Source organism: Moschus berezovskii, chromosome 5 (assembly GCF_049115385.1).
Source record: "Moschus berezovskii isolate FMDL1 chromosome 5, NW_MosBer_1.0, whole genome shotgun sequence".
In the NCBI taxonomy this organism is placed as follows: domain Eukaryota; kingdom Metazoa; phylum Chordata; class Mammalia; order Artiodactyla; family Moschidae; genus Moschus; species Moschus berezovskii.
Genome location: NC_142464.1, coordinates 110,276,800 through 110,297,937, shown reverse-complemented (window position 1 = coordinate 110,297,937; position 21,138 = coordinate 110,276,800). Strand labels below are relative to the sequence as shown.

Here is a 21,138-nt window from a genome sequence, read left to right as displayed (position 1 = left end):
GGTACTCTTGTATTTCTGTTGAGCAGAACAGAACTGAGCAATTATTTTTCTTAGTAAATCTCAGCTAATTCATTAAAGGATTTCACAATTGACTCAGAAAAGGCAAAACAAACATTGTTACAATTTTTCTCTGAACAAGACTTTAAATGACATTAAAAATGTATGCATTCCTCACATTAAAAGTGATTCAAAACTCAAAAAAAAAAAATATAGAAATGTTAGGAGCTACCATAGCTAAATAGATGCCCAGAACTTTGGAGGGCTGACTTCCTTCTGGATTTGGGAAAATCATCTCAGTTGCTGAAAATAAGTAGCTAATTTGCCATCTATAAGTTCAGGGCTTGCCTTAGGTGAACTCCTGTGAGTCCGTTTTTTGCTTTTCCAACTCTACCTGTTCTTATGCCCTCAAGCTACTATTTTCTTTCTTCACTTTCCACAATCAGGCTCAGCAAGATCTTTGATTTACACTGTGATACAAACGCTCTATGTCAGTAGTATGTTATCCAACTCCACAGTGCTTGAGTTTTCACAGGGATCAAAATATTGTTGTTCAGTTGCTAAATTACATCTTACTCTTTGTGACATCATGGACTGCAGCACAGAAGGCTTCCCTGTCTTTCACTATCTCCTGGAGTTTGCTCAAACTCATGTCCATCGAGTTGGTGATGCCATCCAACCATCTCATCCTCTGTCGTCCCTTTCTCCTGTTGTCCTCAAAAATCTTTCCCAGGATCAAAGTCTTTGCCAATGAGTTGTCTCTTCCCATCAAGTGGCCCAAGTATTGGAGCTTCAGCTTCAGCATCAGTCCTTTCAATGAATATTCAGGGTTGATTTCTTTTAGGATTGATTGGTTTGATCTCCTTGCTGTTCAAGGGACTCTCAAGAGTTTTCTTGACATCAAAGCAAAGGTACAGGGATTTACTTTTTAGGCTGTTCTAAAATTTCAGACCCGTTTTAGCAGAGAGGAAATTTTTTTATTTTACACATAAAATGTATTCCCCAGAAAGTAATTTATATTTCATAATAGTGTAAGTAAGACCTGTTTAGCCAGTTCAGTTCAGTTCAGTTCAATTAAGTCGCTCAGTCGTGTCCGACTCTCCGCGACCCCATGAATCACAGCACGTCAGGCCTCCCTGTCTATCACCAACTCCCGGAGTACACTCAAACTCATGTCCACAGAGTCAGTGATGCCATTCAGCCATCTCATTCTCTGTCATCCCCTTCTCCTCCCACCCCCAACCTTTCCCAGCATCAGAGTCTTTTCCAGTGAGTCAACTCGCCGCATGAGGTGGCCAAAGTATTGCAGTTTCAGCTTTAGCATCAGTCCCTCCAATGAACATCCAGGATTGATCTCCTTTAGAATGGACTGGTTGGATCTCCTTGCAGCATAAGGGACTCTCAAGAGTCTTCTCCAACACCACAGTTCAAAAGCATCGATTCTTTGGCGATCAGCTTTCTTCACAGTCCAACTCTCACATCCATACATGACCACGGGAAAAACCATAGCCTTGACTAGAAGGCCCTTGGTTGGCAAAGTAATGTCTCTGCTTTTTAATATACTATCAAGGTTGGTCATAACTTTCCTTCCAAGGAGCAAGCGTCTTTTAATTTCATGGCTGCCAAGTCAGAACTAATATGTTACTTCCAGTAATGCCTTGATGTTAATTTTTGCCTCCATTTCATATATTAGAAAACTGAGGCACATCACTGTAAAGAAGCAATTTTCCTTCAACCCACACTTCTGCAGCCCACTGTCTGTCTACCATGTCCCAAGTTGTGGTTAGAACACCATGTGTATAAGAATGCATATAAGGATTATCTGGGGCTTTGCCCGAAATGCAGATTCCTAGGTATCCTCAATCCTTTTAAATCAGAATGACAGCCACTGGGGTCTGGGCATCTGGACCTTGAGATTTCTCTCTGGGTCGTTCTTTTACAAAATAATGTTTAAGACTATGTAGTGTGTCCCTTTCAAGGTCACTTTTTATAACTCAGGTCAGTAAGGCTCAAAATTATATGGCTACCCATATACCATTTTACCCAGAGGGTAAAAGTAAAATGTGTCTGCCTTTTCTGTCTCCTAAACTTTAGGTTTTTTATTTATTTATTTTCATTTACATCTGTTATACTTGAAGTTTGTTTAGTGATCCTGAATCAGTCACCAACACAAATGAAAAATAAAACAGGAGAAGAGGAGGAGGGATGAAGGCAGAATGAGCTCAGTATAAGGGGGAGGGCAGTTGGGGTACCTCGGACAGCAGCTGTCTTATGGGATTCTTGGACAGAGTGTGTAAATCGCAGGTTTCTCCAGCTTTCTGTCTTAGCCCTTGAAGGTGGTGTTTTAAGTGTGTAGTTATTTTGTTGCTGAGCAATTAACGCTACAATGTGACACCCACATGGCCATTTTTGACCCTACCTTCCCAGCTCTTTCAAACTGCATCTTCTTTAACAGCTGATACCATCTGGAGAGCTTTGGAAACAAAATAACACTTGGCTCCTAATCTGGTTTCACACATTCTGCATTTCATTTTTGTCCCTTCAATGTGGGGAAATTAACATAAAATGTTATATTTTGATTTGTTTCACTTTGAAACAGAAATAATTAAGAAAAGAATGGTTAGGAATTCCAACATCTGTTGTTTTTTACAGTTGACATAAACTGATTAAATACAAATTCTTTCAGGTCAGTGAAAAGTGTCCTTTCTCACAGAATTCCCTTTGGTCAAGGAGTCTGTGGAAATACCTCATCTAATTGTAGTAACAACAAGTCATTCAAATATAAAGGTCTCAAACCTGGACCTCAGAACTGGGAAAATAGCATTTGATACCATTAAAGAAGAGCAGAAAGTGCCTGGTCTCATAAAAGCTGGCACATGCACTTGCAATTTTTAAATTCAAGCAGTCTGTGTTCTAAATTTCTCTTTCTCAAACCATCTTTTTTTTCTCTTGTAACACAAGATATTTCCTTTCATTCAAATATGAAATATTAACTTCCAAATGGATCCACAGCTTCAAAAGCACAGGCTGATTTATGAACATAGATGCTCAGCAGTATATATATACGACTTATATATGCAAAACACTGAAAACAACAACAAAGGAGAATCAGACCAGCCAATACGATGGTATGATGAATTATTATCCGTTCAGCTCAGTCGCTCAGTCGTGTCTGACTCTTTGCGGCCCCATGGGCTATGAATTATTATATTATCCCTGAAATCATGTTTATGAAAATTACTTAGTGACATGGAAAGTTGTTTATGATACAGTGTTAACATGAAAAGGCAAAATGCAAAAACTGTGTGATTCCAGTATTTGTGTGTAAATCTGCATTTAGATATATCCCTATTTTTATTCTGTACATATCAACTTATATGTGATTTTAATGTTTATATTAAATTTTAATAGCACTATACTTTTATAATTATAAAATGTTATTTTTAAAGCTTTAAAACTCAAATTTTTGAGTTTAATATTAGAGATACAGTACTATTAGGCCTTAATATTAAAATTAGAGATGGTCTTTGCAGAATTCCTGTGAGATTTTCTTTCCAGATTTTAATAGAGATAAAGATGAAAGCTAAATCTGGTTGACTCTTTAGTGAGATATAAGCTTTGTTAGAATAAACAGGGGATAATATTTATTCATTCTTATTCTTTAACATATTTCACAAAGAAAAATTTCTGTACGTTGCATTATATACTAATATCTAGTCAAAACATTGTGCACAATCTATATTTTTAAACATATTCTTTTTTAGATCACTTTGATGATGAACACTGGTGAGAATAACTGGAACTAGTAAATGTTCCTTAGGCAGTTTGCCTTCACATCCCCCCAAACTGAAACCTGAACTAGGACTTGATCACATGAAATTTTAAACTCTGCCAGTTCACTAAAAAATCTGATGGGCTGAATACTCCACTTGAACACATTTCCAAAAGTAATTCACTTTCCTTGGAAAATTATGGATTATTTATTCCCAAAGAATATAGTTCACAATTGCACTTGGTTACAAACATGTTACTCTTTTTATTTCATGGTCCATGGGTCTGGGAATTCTTTTTTTTTTTTTAATCAGCAGCGATTTGCATATCTACCTTCCTATGACTGAGGGACTCAAGCTTAACAATTTACTTATCAAAACAAGCATATTCAGATTGCTAGAGTGTGATAACATGATCTCTTTTGATTTTCTTCCCTAGTTCCTGGTCAGAGCACCTAAAACCCTTGTAATGTCCTAAATTATAAGAATATAGAAGCATCTTTTGTTATTTTCTTTTTATCCCTGGTTCCTAAAATAGTTCTGGAATGAGGAAAGAGAAATGAAAAATTCTTCCTTATTCCTACCAAGTTCTTTCAACTGTGCCTGAATTTACTTAAGGCATCCTTGAGAAAGTCCTTAAGGAGGATGAGGGGTGGAGTGGGTGAAGGGTGGTTGCCAGAGAAACCAATCAGGTGAACAGAAGGTTGGAACCTTAGCCCCAATGATTAATCAATCATGCCTATGGCAGGAATACTGGAGTGGGTTGCCATTTCCTTCTCCAATGGATCTTCCCAACCCAGGGATTGAACCTATGTCTCTTGAGTCTCCTGCGTTGGTAGGTGGATTCTTTACCACTGTGCCACCTAGGAAGTCCCTATGTAATGAAGTCTTTATAAAAATTTCCTCACTGAGGGGTTCAGAAAACTTCTAGGTTAGTGAACATGTCCACGTGCAAGGAAGGTGGTATAACTGGGGAGGGTGTGACTGTTCCGAGCCCCTCCGCCATCCCTGCCCTACGCCTCTCTTTCATCTGTGTTCCTGAATTGTATCCTTTTATCACAAACCAGTAATGGAGTAAATGGACTGTTTTCCTAAATTCCGTGAGCTCTTCTAGCAAATGATTGAACTTGAGGACGCTCAGATTTATGGCTGGTTGGTCAGAAGTACAGGCGATAACCCGGTGGGACTCATGATTGGTGCCTGAAGTGGGTTGGGGGTGGTGAGGCAGTCTTGTGGAAATGAGCCCTTAACCTGTGGGGTCTGACTGAACTCTGGGTAGTTATTGTCAGAACTGATTAACTCATAGGACAGTCAGGGGGTGTCCATCAAGAACTGGAGAATTTGCCTGTTGTGGAAAATCCACACATTTGGTGTCAGAAGTGCTCTGTGGGTAGATTAGTAGAAAATACTAGTTTTTGCTCACAGAGTGATTTTTTTCTTTTTAACATGTAAATAAAATCTTTCCATTTGTTTGTTAAGTGTCTTTCAATGAATTTCCATTTCACTCGGAATAAAAATGACATTTCTTATTATAACCTACTGCATTGCTCAGGATCAACCTCTTTCACCTCATCTCCAAGGACGTCATTGGTAAATTTCACCCAAGATACGTGGAGGGAATAATACAACCTACATATACTTTTTCTGAAAATAGAGGTTGAAGGAATACTTTCCAGCTACTTTTGAGACCAGAATTTCTTTGATAACAGAAGCAGTCAAAAGCATTACAAGAAAAGAAACTGCTGAGTCAGCAACCATGCTGCTGCTGCTGCTGCTGCTGCTGTGTCACTTCAGTCATGTCCGACTCTGTGTGACCCCATAGACGGCAGCCAACCAGGCTCCCCCGTCCCTGGGATTCTCCAGGCAAGAACACTAGAGTGGGTTGCCATTTTCTTCTCCAATGCATGAAAGTGAAAGTGAAGTCACTCAGTCGTGTCCGACTCTTAGAGACCCCATGATGGGTTAAAAAGTCCTCAGCAAGTTGTCTCCAAGTCAGATACAGCAAAATATTAAGAGTAATACATCACAACCAAAAGTGGTTTATTCTAGGAGTGCAAAGATGGCTTAACATTTGAAATCCACCTCATTAACATAATTAAACAGAAGAGTCATATAATTTCTACAGTAAATATGGGAAAAGTGGATTTGAGAAAATTCAGTTGTCAGTCATTATTAAAACTGTTAGCAAACCAGAAATAAAAGAGCATTTCCAAACATGATAAAGGGCAACTACACAGAACTGATAGCTACCGTCATGAGTAACAGCAAAAACTAAAAAATTCTCTCTACATATAAGAAACGTATGTCCACTCACCATTCTTGTAGAACAGTTCTTAGCAAGGACAAAAAGTCAAGGAAAAGGAATACAAAGCATATCAAAAAAGAATAAATAAAACTTACTATCTACAGTCAATAAGGACATGTATAGAGAAAATCCTAAAAGATCTAAAAAAAAAAAAAAACTCTAGCATTTATAAATAAATTTGTCAAGTTTGTAGGAAAAAAATCTCTTTATAAAAATTATATTTATATAATCTAGAAGAAGAAATTAGAAAATTAAACATAAAAAACAATGTTATTTATCGGAACATTAAGGATGAATATAACAAAACAGAGCGAGATCCTACAGTGAAAATTACAAAATACTGCTGAAATATGAAAAGTCCTAATGACACATTGAGATGGGCTATGTGCAAGGATTAGATTTCATATTTTCACACTGTCACTTTTCTCCTAATTGATGTCTAGAGTCAATGAAATATCTATCAAAATCATAGGCTTTTTTTTTTTTAAACTGACAAACTTACACTAAAGTTTTTAGAGATATGCAAACGTTGTAGAATATACAAAACAATTTTGTAAAGAACAAAGTTGGGGAACTTACTCCACTTTATTTCTAGACTTTAAAGCTATAGTGATTTTCTCCTAAAATAACGTCCTACAAATTCTTCCTTTCCTGTACATGTGTGCCACTTCTGTCCATTGAGCTCTGGAATTTATTTCCCTTCCCTGAAATCTAGGCTGCCCCTGTTTCATGACTTGCTTTGACCAGTGCGGTGCTTACAAGCTTCCATATTCGCTCTCTTAGAAGCCTGAGCCATATGTCACTGAGTCTGATGAACCTGATAGAGATAAAAGTTGCATGAAGAGATGCTCTACTGATGTGCGACTTCAAAGAGAGAGCAGACCACGCAGCCTCCAGCAACCTTCTGTGTACGCTGTTGTTTCGGTCGTTTCTGACTCTTTGAGACCCTGTGGGCTGTAGCCCGCCCGGCTCCTCTGTCCATAGGATTCTCTGGGCAAGAATATTGGAGTGGGTTGCCATGCCCTCCTCCAGGGGATCTTCCCTACCCAGGGACTGAACCTGTGTCTCTTACGTCTGCTGTGTTGGCAGGAGGGTTCTCAACCACTGGCGCCACCTTGGAAGCCCAGCTAGCTTCCGTTCCGTTCCGTCGCTCAGTCGTGTCTGACTCTATGCGACCCCGTGGACTGTAGCCTACCAGGCTTTCCGTCCATGGGATTCTCCAGGCAAGAATATTGGAGTGGGTTACCGTTTCCTTCTCCAGGGGATCTTCCCGACCCAGGGATCGAACCCGGGTCTCCCGCATTGGAGGCAGACGCTTTAACCTCTGAGCCACCAGGGAAGCTTAGTCATCGCAGATAATGCTCTAGACATGTGCGTGATGCCTTCTTAGATCCTTCAGCCTTAACTGATCTATATCAATCAACACCAGATGTTGGAGAAATGAGCACATCCTCAAGTCCTGCCTAAATTGCTAATTTACGAACAAGTGATTGGTTGTTCTTGCTGATGCCACAAAATTTGGGGGTCAGTTCATATACCAGGGTAGAATTCTGACTGAGCAAATGAATGACACTCCTTTTTCTCAAAGCAGGCTAGTAACATCATTTTATCATGCCTTATGCTGAAATACTCTCTGTTCTCTTCTACAGATTTTCTTGGGAACAGGTGGTTTCTGTAGATACACTTCAGAAATTAAAGATAAGGACATTTTTGTGAAATTAACTGAAAGTCCTTTCAGTTAACTGAAAGCATGAAATTAACTGAAAGTCCTTTCGGATTAAATTTCTGATTATAAAAGTAAGGTTTACTGAATTTACAGTATAAAAAAGCGGAGTACATTCCTCATCATTACACAAAATTAATGTTTATCTTTTGTTATATTTTCTATGGTCTCAATGCATTGATGCATTTTATGAAAAAAATGCATTTTTTGCAATTGGGATCATATTTTATATAAAGTTTATTTTTAGCCTATAGTTATCAGGAAATAATTGCTTACAGGGCACATCTATTCTTACAAGTACCCTAAGACATAAAATAGACCCTTAGTCTCACATTTAACAAAGATCTGTTATCAGAAACAAACTTCAAATGCAGTTTTGAAGTTTGTCAGGAGAATTTTAAATAAACTTTACTATTAAGGTCATCTGCGTGTACTAAGACCATTACATAAATGCAAAGAAAAAGGTCATTGAAATTTATCAATGGCACATGAAGTTCATTGTGCAGAATATTGTTTTCCCATAATGTGATATTTTATTATGAGAATCCTGTTGACAAACTTTTTTCTAACTTTAGCACAAAACTTTATATTTCTCCTAGATAAACCATTGTTTATACATTCTAAACAGGCCTGAACTATGGAACCACTGAACTTTTTTTTTCTTTTCAAAGTATAGACTAAGACATGAGGCTCCCCCACCAAAAGTATATCTGCATTTTTGAAATGTATTCTCTGACCTTAGTTTTGAATTCATTTCCTTACCTCTACATTTAATTTTCTATCAGGGAGGATTTATGAATATTTATAAATTGTGATACTTTTTGTAAAATTAATTTATCTGTCTTATTTTTCCATTTATCATTATATAATTAGCATTTTCTAAACATTTTAATAACTAAGCAACATTTTATTATATTAATCACACTATAGCTAGAGATAATAGATTGGTATTGATTCTTCAGTATCATAGAAATTGTAAGAAACAACTCCGCACTTCAGTTTTTTCACAAATTTGGTTTTATTTCTAGGATTGGGCTTTCCTTATGGGGTCTTGAAATATATTACCAAATTTCTTTAGAAAGACTACAGTGATCTCTAATCATGAGGGTGCCTCCCTCAACACACCTTGCCAGCACTGAGTAGTATTATTGCTCAGGATTTTGTTAATGTGATCAGTAAAAGGATATCAAATGAGTTAACATGATTTATTATTATTAGCACAAACCCATACTCTCAATGATTCTTCCATTACCTTGTATTCAAGAGTCTTCTTGTCTATTTGTTCTATAAACCTGTCTATCCATGTGATAATTCTATACTTTCAAAGAGAAAGTACACTACACGATTACCTCTAATAGTAAGAAAATTCACAACATAAATGTTCAACATTACTGTAGTAGTTATATGTGACATAGCTGCAGAGTAAAACGATTATTAAAAATTATGCTTATAGAGTTTGCCAATGATCTGATGCTAAATTAGAATATGTTGGCATAAGGGCATTTTTCAACTACTGATATTTAAAAAAACTTGTTTCTGTTGAATTAAAAAAAATGAAGAGGTAATTAACAAAATATTTTCAGTGTTCAACTCAATTAGTGGAGTTATGGATGCTTTATGCATTCTTCGCTGGAACTTTCATTCTTTTCTAAATTGCACCAAGCTATATACTTTTCCTTGCTTCCTTGCAAATCTCTTCTAGATTAGGGTGGGGCTATATATTTAAGACACAATGTTTTTAATTACATTGTCAATATCCCAAGCTGTTGATCAACACTTTAAATATTCTTTAGCTGAAAGAATTCAAAGAAACACCAAACAAGAGAAGACTGCTATTTTAAAAACTCACTTTTCCAATGCGAAAGTTTAATATTTGATTTGAGACCAAAGGAAAAGAATAAATAATAATGTTTTAAGGGGGGGAAAGCATAGCAGAGAAAGACACCTAATACCACATTTTTGATTCTGTAACTTAATGAACGCAATCCATCTTTGCGAGGCCATATAACTCATCTTCTAAACCGTGACAATATCAATTCAAGTTATGCCATCTCAGCTCACAGCAACCTTTCAGTTTAGTTAGAGTGTCTCAGTGAAGGATGGTTAGTAAAATCTTGAAACCTACCTGTCAAATGACGGCTTCTCTCCACAGTCAAAAGCATCCTGCAGCTCCTTGACCAGGTTAGCCTGGCCTGGCAGTCGGAAGAGACCCTCTTCCTTCAGTCCCCTTTGTCGGATGAAGTCCACACACTGCTCCACCAACATTGGAGCCAGGCGGTTCCCGTATCTCTTCTCATAGCGAACAGTATCTTCCAGTTTCTGTCCAAAAATGCCTGGAGAAACAAAGGATCACAATGAATTTGAGAAATTCATCTGTTCCTACTATGTAAGTTTAAGCAAACTCTGGGAGATAGTGAAGGACAGGGAGACCTGGCTCTTTGCAGACTATAGGGTGGCAAAGAGTTGGACATGTCTTCGCGACTAAACAACAGCTACTAAGACTCCTTTGTTCTAACTACTGGACCACAAAAGAATTCCCCTCTCTTCACTTTTGTTTTCTTTTTTTAAATAAAAGGGCACCTTTTGTTTTCAATCAAGTGTTGATGCCATGATTATAATCAAGGTGATAAACCATGAAAAGAGACACAGAATTTTCACCCATATAAAATATTTCAGACAGTGTCTGCTCTTTAAAATCTTAAACTGGAAAGAAAAAAAATTGAACTATGAAGCTCTATGTTCCAAAAGTGAGGAAACAGGGTCATGGTGGTTTTTCCTAACAGGAATGAGTATCTGATTACATATTGTCTAGAATTAGCAGCATATGGGGTAATAAAAATCAAAACCATTTTGACCAGTTTTATTCATTATTTTTAAATACTTACAAATGATGCATTTTTTTCTGCATGCATTTGGGGCTGAATATCCCCACTCTTCATCCTTGGTACCCCACTGATTAAGAAACAATGCCTCTAAAATAAACAAATATGAGATGGAACTTGGAAAAATAACCAACCAATGAGAAAAGAGGAAGAAAAGGAGCCAAAGCAAATATGATTCCAATGTTCCCAGATGGGATGAATATTACTGAAAGGTTTTAATGGCCTAATGAGTTTCATAAAAGGGGAAGAAAAATTAGTGGTGCATATTGAAACTATGTAAGACTCCGGAATGTTTAGGGAATTATTTCAAAACCGTTAAGTTCAGGATTTAACAATAAGAACATATGCTTTACTTCTCTATCGGTAAAATAATTTATGTATGGATTCAGTAAAGTAAAACCATCATATTCCATGCGATAAACACTTGCTACCAAAGAGAATATTCTTAGCCTAGGCAGAAACAAAAACACAACAAATGAAACTATTCTCCACCTGGTATCAAGTCTAGCACTAACATATTCCTTTTAGGAAAAAGGGTTGAATGATCTGATATTAATATTTAAGTGCATATAAAACAATTGGAAATTAGCTGAGCTTCTAGACTTTGCAACAAGCAGTTTCTCAATAATGGTATGTTAAACACTGGAATCACTGATCTCTGGGTTTTCTGTTACTCGCAGTAGTATCCAGTACTTTATGAAGTGGTGATAATGATTTGAAACTCTTTTAGTATTTTAATAACAAAGCTTGAAAATTGATTATGAATGAAGAACACTGACTCTTTCTCTATGGAGCTCTTTCATGCTTTCTTGCCTGGAATGTTTGGATTCTATCCTGCCAAAATTAAGGAGATTGCCTTTCAGAGGCACTTATAAATTAAATAAAAAATAATGTTAACATTAGGGAATAAATCTTATCTATCTGATTTTTCACTTTTTTTTTGGACTGACACATTATTAATACATAAAGTATCTCCCTAAATCCAGCAGAAAATCTATTAAAGATGTTCCAGTTCAACCTCAATGTGTGCTACAAATGAGAACCAAACTTCCAAGATTTAGTTTTACGCAGTAATGAAAAACAGTCAAGCATTCTTTTCTGATCAGGGTTCCTTTATTCCCCAAAACTCAGGGAGATGATAAAGGATTCAGTAAGTTTTGCTTTAGATGGGTACTCTGGTTTTCTTTTTTTCCCCCTGTTACACATAGGCTTGCCTGTATGATAAGAATTTTCTTAAGTATAGCAACAAACTAAAAGCCAAGAGCCCCCAGCATTCGTTCGTTCATGCACTGAGTACCTAACATGCACCAAGTTGTTGACATGTATTCTCTTATTTCCATAATAAATATACATTGTAGCTATATTATACCTGATGAAACTGAGAGAGATTAAATACATAAGGTCAGTTACACAGCCAGAGAAGGCAACAGCAACCCACTCCAGTACTCTTGCCTGGAAAATGCCATGGCCGGAGGAGCCTGGTAGGCTGCAGTCCATGGGGTTGCGGAGTCAGAAACGACTGAGTGACTTCACTTTCACTTTTCACTTTCATGCACTGGAGAAGGAAATGGCAACCCACTCCAGTGTTCTTGCCTGGAGAATCCCAGGGATGGCGGAGCCTGGTGGGCTGCCATCCATGGGGTCACACAGAGTCGGACATGACTGGAGTGACTTAGCAGCAGCAGCAGTTACACAGCACCAAGTTGCAGAATGGAAATCCTTATCTAGACTTATCCTTACAAATCTCTGCTTTTCTCTGAATACTTGTCCTCTTCCACTTTATTTAACTCAATTATCATGTGTTTTCATATTCTAGTAATTTAAAATATTAATAAATTCTAAAAGTGAAGAAATAGCATATCTTTTCTGTACTCTGAAAAATGGTAATAGCTAGGCTGTATTTATGTATGCCAGGCATGGGTACAAGCAGTTTATCTGCACTTCTCTTACTTAAAACTCACAGCATTCTATGAAGTAGGCACCACCATTTTACTGAGGAGGTACAGAATTAAGTAACTTGCTGAATGTCACAAGGTAAAAGGTGGAACCAGAATTTGATCAAGGCTGTTGAATTTCAGAGCAACTGTGTATGAGTTACGAAAGATTGCATAGTGGACATAATGGCTAAAAATCGAGTTACAGAGGAAGAGCCGACTCAAGACGCTGATGCTTGAAAAGATTGAAGGCAGGAGGAGAAGGGCAGAGGGTGAGATGGTTGGATGGCATCACCGAATCAATGGATATGAATTTAAACAAACTTTGGGAGATGGTGAACAGGGAAGCCTGGAGTGTTGTAGTCCATGGGGTCACAAAGAGCTGGACATGACTTAGTGACTGATCAACAACAGAAGAAGGAACCTGCCTCTTACTAGTTTTCTGGCCTCAATTCCTGTCATCATATTAAGGGCAGGGGAGGAGATTTCTGTTGAGAAAATGAAAGTCTGGGGGAAAGGTGGAAGAAAGGAAAAGGAAAAATTCAGCACCCTGACCAACGAAATGATTTCCTTAATATAAAGAGTTATACCTATTTAGCAACAGAATATGTGAAAGAGTTTTAGAATGTAGACAATATGCACACATGCTTAGAATTCCTGTGGGGAAAACAGTAATTTTCTGCTCTTTATCCAGTCTTGCAAAGCATTAGGTAATGATTAGTTGTATACCCCCCAGTCTGTAGCATTGGAAATAGAATGTTCCAAAGGTCTCTGACTTACAAAGGTAGACGGTGAATCAACTTCTGTATAAGAACTTTTTGTTTTTGGTGTGGAAGCCAGGGAGAAATTGTGTGCTTAGTCACTCACTCATGTGCGACTCTTTGCAAGCCATGGACTATAGCCTGCCAGGCCATTTGTCCATGGAGATTCTCCAGGCCAGAATACTGGAGTAGGTTGCCATGCCTTTCTTCAGGGTATCTTCCCAACCCAGGGATGGAACTCAAGTCTCCCTTGTTGCAGGTGGATTCTTTACCATCTGAACCACCAAGGAAGCACAGGGGAAAATTGGAGTTGCAGAAACACAGAACGGAGCTAAGGGCACAGGTAGAGGGGGAAGGGAAGGAGCAATGAACTGACAGATTGAGACTGACATATGTACACTACCATGTCTAAACTAGATAGCTAGTGGGAACCTGCTGTATAGCAAAGGGAGCTCAGCTCTGTTCTCTGTGGTGACTTAGAGAGGTGAGACTGGGCGTGGTGTGGGAGGGAAGCTCAGGAGGGAGGGGATATATGTATACATATGACTGATTCACTTCATTGTACAGCAGAAACTAACACAACATTGTAAAGCAATTATACTCCAATCAAAGAAGCTGCTTTATTTAGAACTTCAACATTTAAACTTCAAATTTTAAAATTAACAATAACAAAAAAGCACAAAGGTCATGAGCTATCCCCAATTAGCAGCATGAAGAAGAGGACACACTGATTAGTAGATTATTAACAAGAATTTTCCCTGTGGTGTGAGTGTTGCAAGCAGTTCCAGCTATGCCCATGTCAATTCTCAGAGAGGTTTCACATTCCCTAACAAAAGCATCCTTGGAATTTCTGGGTGACAACAGTACGTTATGCATATTTCCCCCTGGAAGTACATTGATGGTGTCAATGCATCATTCAGGACGTGACTTTCCACTAGACTGAGAAAGTAAATCACACAGGTGATTTTATTATATCTATGGGAGGCTGTTTCAGCTGGAGGGAGACACAGAGAGGAAAAAAAATATAAAAAAATCTAAATAGCTTCAGGATTTGTGAGGTTCTTCCTTTACATGTAAATTATATACTCCATAGCTAGAGGCAGCCTGTGGCATTACTGAGTGTGATCAGAAAAGTATATTCAAATTCTACTCATCACATAAATAAATAAATAAAATAAAGAGCCAAACATCTCTGGACTCTCCATGCTTTGTAATTATTCAGTTCCTTGATTCCGAACTAAGTATAACACTGGCTCCATTTCATCACTTCCTATCTTCTTGCTGATCTGTTACAATATGGCCTCTGACACCGTCATTTCACTAAAAGAGCTTTCAGAATAATTACCAATAACTACCTAGTTGCCAAATCATTGACAGATTTATTTTTTGCAGTACTTTATGGTTTACTCCCTTTAAAACCATCAATCTCACTCTTCTTTCTGTTACTTCTCACATCTTATGCAATTCTTGCCTTCCAGAACATTCTTTTCAGTCTCCTTCTTGACTATGCCATCTACTACACCCTTCTTATAAGTTTGCTGGTTCTCTGGATTCTGTCCACAGCTCAGTTTTCACCTCACTTTACACAATTTCTTTGTTGGATTCCACTCAATCTCACAGTGTAACAACTGTTCCCAGATTTGTATCTCAATCTGGGCCCCTCTTGCACTGGATTTCCAAGTGCCCATTAGACCCCTCAACATGGGTATCTCAAAACATTGTCAAACTCAAAATTCTTAAAACTGTCTGAATTATTTTTCTTCAAAACCTGTCATACTTCCTATAATCCTGCTTTTGGTTCTCAGAACAAGTGATCCCCCCAAACATTTGAAGGGCCATCTGAGAATGGACCTAGATTGCACCTTCCTTCACAATCCTCATTTAATGACCACATCGGTCCTTTCCAAACTCATTGCCATTAGATCCTCAATACTTTTTAACTGACTTTTATAGAGCCAAGTTCTAAAGTCAGGCAAGTGTTGCCATAGTGATCGTCATAATATTTGAATCAGATCATGCCACTTTTTTTGTTTAATTTCTTCCAATGGTACCCACTGGCTAACCAAGCTCCTTTTCATGAAATGTGTGTGTTCTCAGTTGTGTCTGACTCTTTGCAAGCCCATGGGCTGTGGCTCAACAGGATCCTCTGTTAATGCGATTTTTCAGGCAAGAATACTGGAGCAGGTTGCCATTTCATCTTCCAGGGGATCTCCCCGACCCAGGGATGGAACCTGTATCTCCTGCATTGGCAGGTGGATTATTTATCACTGAGCCACCTGGAAGTCCTTTCATGAAATATAGTCTCCCTAATCCAGTCTCTGCCACTTCATCCACAATTCAATCAACAGGCGTTTAGGTAGCACCCTTTCCATGCCGGGTGCCGGGCCATATTCACCCCTATTACTGCTGCTCTCTCAAAAACAACCTACTCAGTGACTATATTGAACTATTTGTTGTTTCCTATGTGTGTTAGAAAATCCCATGGATGGAGGAGCCTGGTAGGCTGCAGTCGGTGGGGTCGCTAAGGGTCGGACACGACTGAGTGACTTCACTTTCACTTTTCACTTTCACACATTGGAGAAGGAAATGGCAACCCACTCCAGTGTTCTTGCCTGGAGAATCCCAGGGACGGGGGAGCCTGGTGGGCTTCCGTCTATGGGGTCACACAGAGTCGGACACGACTGAAGTGACTTAGCAGCAGCAGCAGCAGCAGCATGTGTGTTATGACTTATTATATTTTTGGGTGTCCTGGTAGAACATAAGTCTTATTGTCAAGAGTTAGCTTAGGAAAACTTATTCTGAAAACTTCAACTCATAATCTCCTGTGTTAAGTCCTTATAAACATTCCCTCATACCCATCCCAGTCACAAACTTGTTATGTTCCTTCTTTGATTTCTTAACATATCACTTTCTAATTATTTATTTAGATCCTTATCCACACTGGACTAGGTCTCCACCAGTCAAAAAAGGATTGTTTAAAAAATAAAGATAGATTATACTTTCACAATTATTATAAGAAGACCATAGTCTACATTTATTATTATTAAAAATGGTGCTGGATAACAGTTTATACTACTATTTATTTTATAAACTGAAGGGAAGTTTGAGTAAATTTCTTAAGATTCTGGAGACACAGGACTGAACTGGGATTTGTGACAGATATGAAGGACTGCAAGGCTCATACTTCATTCTATCACTGGGTCCTGGTGTGAATGTTTGTGTCTCTTCCAAATTTCTATGTTGAAAATCTAATTCCTATGGGAATGATTTTTGGAGGCAGGGCTTTTGAGAGGTGATTAGGTCATGAGTACATGAGTATCTCTTCCCCTTGGTGGCTCAGATGGTAAAGAAACTGCCTGCAATGCAGGAGACCCAAGTTCGATCCCTGGATCGGGAAGATTCCCTGGAGAATGGAATGACAACCCAGTCCAGTATTCTTGCCTGGAGAACACCATGGACAGAGGAGCCTGCTGAGCTATAGTCCATGGGGTCACAAAGAGTCAGACATGACTGAGTGACTAAACCTTTCACCTTTCACCCTAGGTCATGAGTGCAAAGTTCTCATGAGTGGGTTGGCCAAAAAGCATTGGGTCGGCCAAAAAGTTAGTTTGAGTTTTGCCATAAGATGCTATGAAAGACTTGAATGAACTTCTTGGCCAACCCAAATATCTTTATAAAAAGGACCCCAGAGAACTCTCTTGCTCTTTTTCTTTCTACTCCTTGAGAATGTAACAAGTGGACAGTCTGCAATCCAGAAGAGGGCACTCATCAGAACCCAATCATGCTGGCTCTATCTCAATCTTTGAACCTTCAGAACCATGAGAAATAAATTTCTGTTGTTTAGAAGCCACCCAGGCTGTGGCATTTTGTTATAGCAGCTTGAATGGATTTAGGCACACTCTCTTGTTCTCTGGAACTCAATACCAAAGTGGGTAAGGATTGAGTGTTCCATAAACATCTGTGGAATTAATGTAGGCATTAAAACAAAATACTTCACCCTCTCAATTAAAGGAAATAAATGCAACAGATACAGACCATTTACTTATGAATGTGTAAAACTCAAGAAGGTCCACATTATTCCTACAACATGTTGAAAGTGCTTCAGAATTCACACAATACTAATTTTCTTTTGGTTCTGGTTAAATTATATGCACCAGTTTATCACAAATGGTAAAATCTGTAACTCTGTTCAAAGTTTTAAAAGATTACTTAAGAATGGTTTCTTGTATTTCTTGTATTTTTCGTGCCTTTGTTGGTTTCCTGTGAGCTGTAGTTTCTGGGAAGTGAGCAGCTCTCAATCCTGTAACTCTTGTAATCCAGTCCTTCGTGTGCCTCCTTCATGAGGATTCAGTGCAGCTGTGGTGCTGTTATCCCTCTGATAGGAACTCTAACTCTGTGTAAAGCCCCAAAGTTCTGTTACTTATTTTTATTTTATATTGTACTATATTTCATTTACAGTGTTGTGTTTGTTTCAGGTGTATAGCAAAGTGATACGGTCATATATATATATATATATATGAATTAACAAAAGCAGTTCCCGTCTTTTGATGGGGTGCTCATAGTTTATAACATAAATGGCATTATTTTGAGAGAGGGATAACTTAGGTATGGTATTGGGTTTTTTTCTTTTTGCAGCCTGAGGCAGTTGTAAAATAACTTAATGTAGCTTTTTACAACTGTGTATTCTATAGTATTTTTTCATTTGGTAAAATTTTAACTGTTAATGTTTTTGGCATTGTGCTTTGTACCATTTATTAAATAAAAATAAAAAAAATAAAAAAATAAAGGAAATAAATGAATAACTCCAAGGTAAAATGAAACTTATCAAGACTTCACAAGTTGTGGTACTGATTTCTATAAAAAATTGAAAACAAAAAAGTCTGTTGATGAAAAAGGTACAAGTTAGCCGATTTCTTGGTCATTACATAAATTTTCTACTGTCAACAACTTTTCAGAGTTCCCTGATGCTCCCATCCCATAGATTACCACCAAGTCATATAGATAATTTGCTTTTACTTATATTTCTGCATACTGCAACCCTGCTAGCAGAATAAGTCTTGGTATGACCAGGATTGTAATAATTTTCAATTAAAACTGAACATATGCCCATGGTAAATGTACAAATCAAAATAAAAGACATAGTACAGAACTAAGAAGCAAAGTCAGCCCAGGCTTACTCTGGTCTCTCACCAGCACTTTCTAAGTAGCCAACAAACCTTACATGAATAGAAACCTCTGAATTCAAGAAGCTCAGAATCTGTATAATAATCAATGACTTTGGTAAAAGTTTGACTCTCCTTATCAGAATGGGGAACAAGGGAGAAAAATAAAGTCTTGAAATAATTAAGAAAGTGTAATAATGTGAAAATAGTGACCTGGTAGCATTGGTCTTAGACCAGCAGAATAATTAGCAGAGTAATTAAACTCATAATTTACATCCAGGTACCAAGCCACAGAATTTACAAGCATTTTCTTATTTGACACTCACAGACATTCTACAAGGGCATCTCCCTTCTATAAACAGACTCAGAGATGCAAGGTGACCAAAAGTCATACATATAGAAAGCAGTAGATCTGGGATATAATCACAAGCCTATATGACTCTAAAAGTCTTCCTTTTCTACTGGATTATATTAATTCAATTCAGACATACATTTTTTTCACAGGAACACTGACCACTCTTTTAGGATCATGTAGTAGAAAATGTCTTTGCATAACTTCCAAAGATCAAATCTGATTTCACGTAGTTCATATAAATCACTGCCTTTCCAGATGAACCCATAGTGAGTCTTCTTATTCATAAGCACCTCAGAATTCATACATAATTTGTTTCAGTGCTTTTAACAGATTAAATAATTACTTTTATTTATGCTTCCTTATCCTCAAGGAGGGTGTGAGCTCACAGATTCCCGGCAACCTGTTTTGTTTGCTTTCTCACCCCCAGAATCCCTTGGTAGGTGATTCTGTAAAACTGTGATATGTGAATTGATGAGCTATTAATACTTACAGCACCATTTAAAATTATATGGATTTAAATAGCAGCATTCTGTTGGACAAATCAGTTTTCATAAATGTGATTATAATATCCAAAATATACAACTAACTTAAAAAATTTTGGGTTGTATTCTTTATTACTACAAAGATATTCTATTCTGTTATTGCCTATGAACTAGTAGGTTATAATACTGTACATCACCAGTTTGCAATAAATCTTAAGTCATGGATTGAAAAGACCTATTGTTGTTTCTAACTTTCAGAAGAAATAAACAAATAAATATATATATATATAATATATGCAAACACACACACATATATATACATCTTATCACAAATGTATTTAAGAGCACTTGAAGATAGCTATGAAGATAAATGGCTGCATGCAAGACATATAAGGGAGGACTTCCCTGGTGGTACAGTAGATAAGAATCCACCTACCAATGCTGGAGATATGAGTTCGATCCCTGGTCCGGGAAGATTTCACATGCTACTGAACAACGAAGCCCGTGTGCCACAACTATTGAGCCTGTGTTCTAGAGCCAGGAAGCTGCTACTACTAAGCCCGAGGGCTGCAACTACTGAAGCCTGAGCTCTAATGCCTGTGCTCCGAAACAAGAGAAGCCACCACAGTGAGAAGTCCATGCACCACAACCCACAACTAGAGAGCAGCCTCCACTCCCTACAACTCGAGAAAAGCCCACGCAGCAACGAAGATTCAGTGCAATCAAAAATAAGTAAATAAATTTAAAAGAGTAGATATGAGGGTTACAGAGTAAAGAATAAAGAGGTGAACAGAGACAGCCTGATGAAGAAGTGAGAGCCAACAATGACTTGAAGAAAGTGTGGACAGACTGCAGAGGAGGGACAACGGACAGAAGCAAAGCAGTGGTATAGGAGACAGGCTCAGGGAGGCAAGTAGGGCCAGTCTGGGGAAGTGGGAACAGTTGTAATTGCTTAGAAGGCCACGATAATTACATGAAAGTCAGGACATCCTCCTGGGAGCAAAGGGAACTCATAAAACATTTCTGAGCTGTGGAACACTGCTTAACAGTACTGTTTCAGGAATATCAGTTGGATGACCCTTAGCAAATTAACTGTATGAAATGTGTGAACAATATTGAGGGTATTGAGGGTAAAAAGAGGTGAGGATGGATGCTGTCTTGAAGAGCCACTTTAAGGTTAAAATCAGTTTTGTGCTTCTAAGATGCTTGTTCCTTGGAAGAAAAGCTATGACAAACCTTGACAGCATATTAAAAAGCAAGACATCACTTTGCTAACAAAGGTCCATATAGTCAAAGCTATGATATTTCCAGTAGTCAGTCAGGTGTGGATGTGAGAGTTGGGCCATAAAGAAGACTGAGAACTGAAGAATTGATGCTTTCAAACTGTGGTGCTGGAGAAGACGCTTGAGAGTTCCTTGGACTGCAAGACCAAACCACTCAATCCTAAAGGAAATAATACTGAATATTCATTGCAAGGACTTGTGATGAAGCTGAAGTTACAACACTTTGGCCACTTGATGTGAAAAGCTGACTCACTGGAAAAGACCCTGATGCTGGGAAAGATGGAAGGCAAGAGGAGAAGATGACAACAGAGGGTGAGATGGTTGGATGGCATCACTGACTCAAGGGACATGAGTTTGAGCAAACTCTGGGCGATGGTGAAGGACAGGGTAGGCTGGCATGAAATGGGGTCCATGGGGTCGCAGAGTCAGACACAACTTAGCAACTGAACCACAACAACAATTTACAATAGCCAATTCATGGAAG

At 38.1% G+C, this 21,138-nt stretch overlaps 1 protein-coding gene across 5 annotated transcripts in view; it reads right to left on the bottom strand.

The window, feature by feature from the left end:
• Positions 1-21,138, bottom strand: part of ARHGAP24 (Rho GTPase activating protein 24) — a 571,970-nt gene that overhangs the window by 47,015 nt on the left and 503,817 nt on the right. For all 5 annotated transcript variants that reach the window (XM_055434021.2, XM_055434025.2, XM_055434023.2 and 2 more), the window contains one exon: positions 9,921-10,128. In XM_055434021.2, coding sequence (XP_055289996.1) covers positions 9,921-10,128 — 208 coding nt within the window. The remainder of the gene's footprint in view (positions 1-9,920; positions 10,129-21,138) is intronic.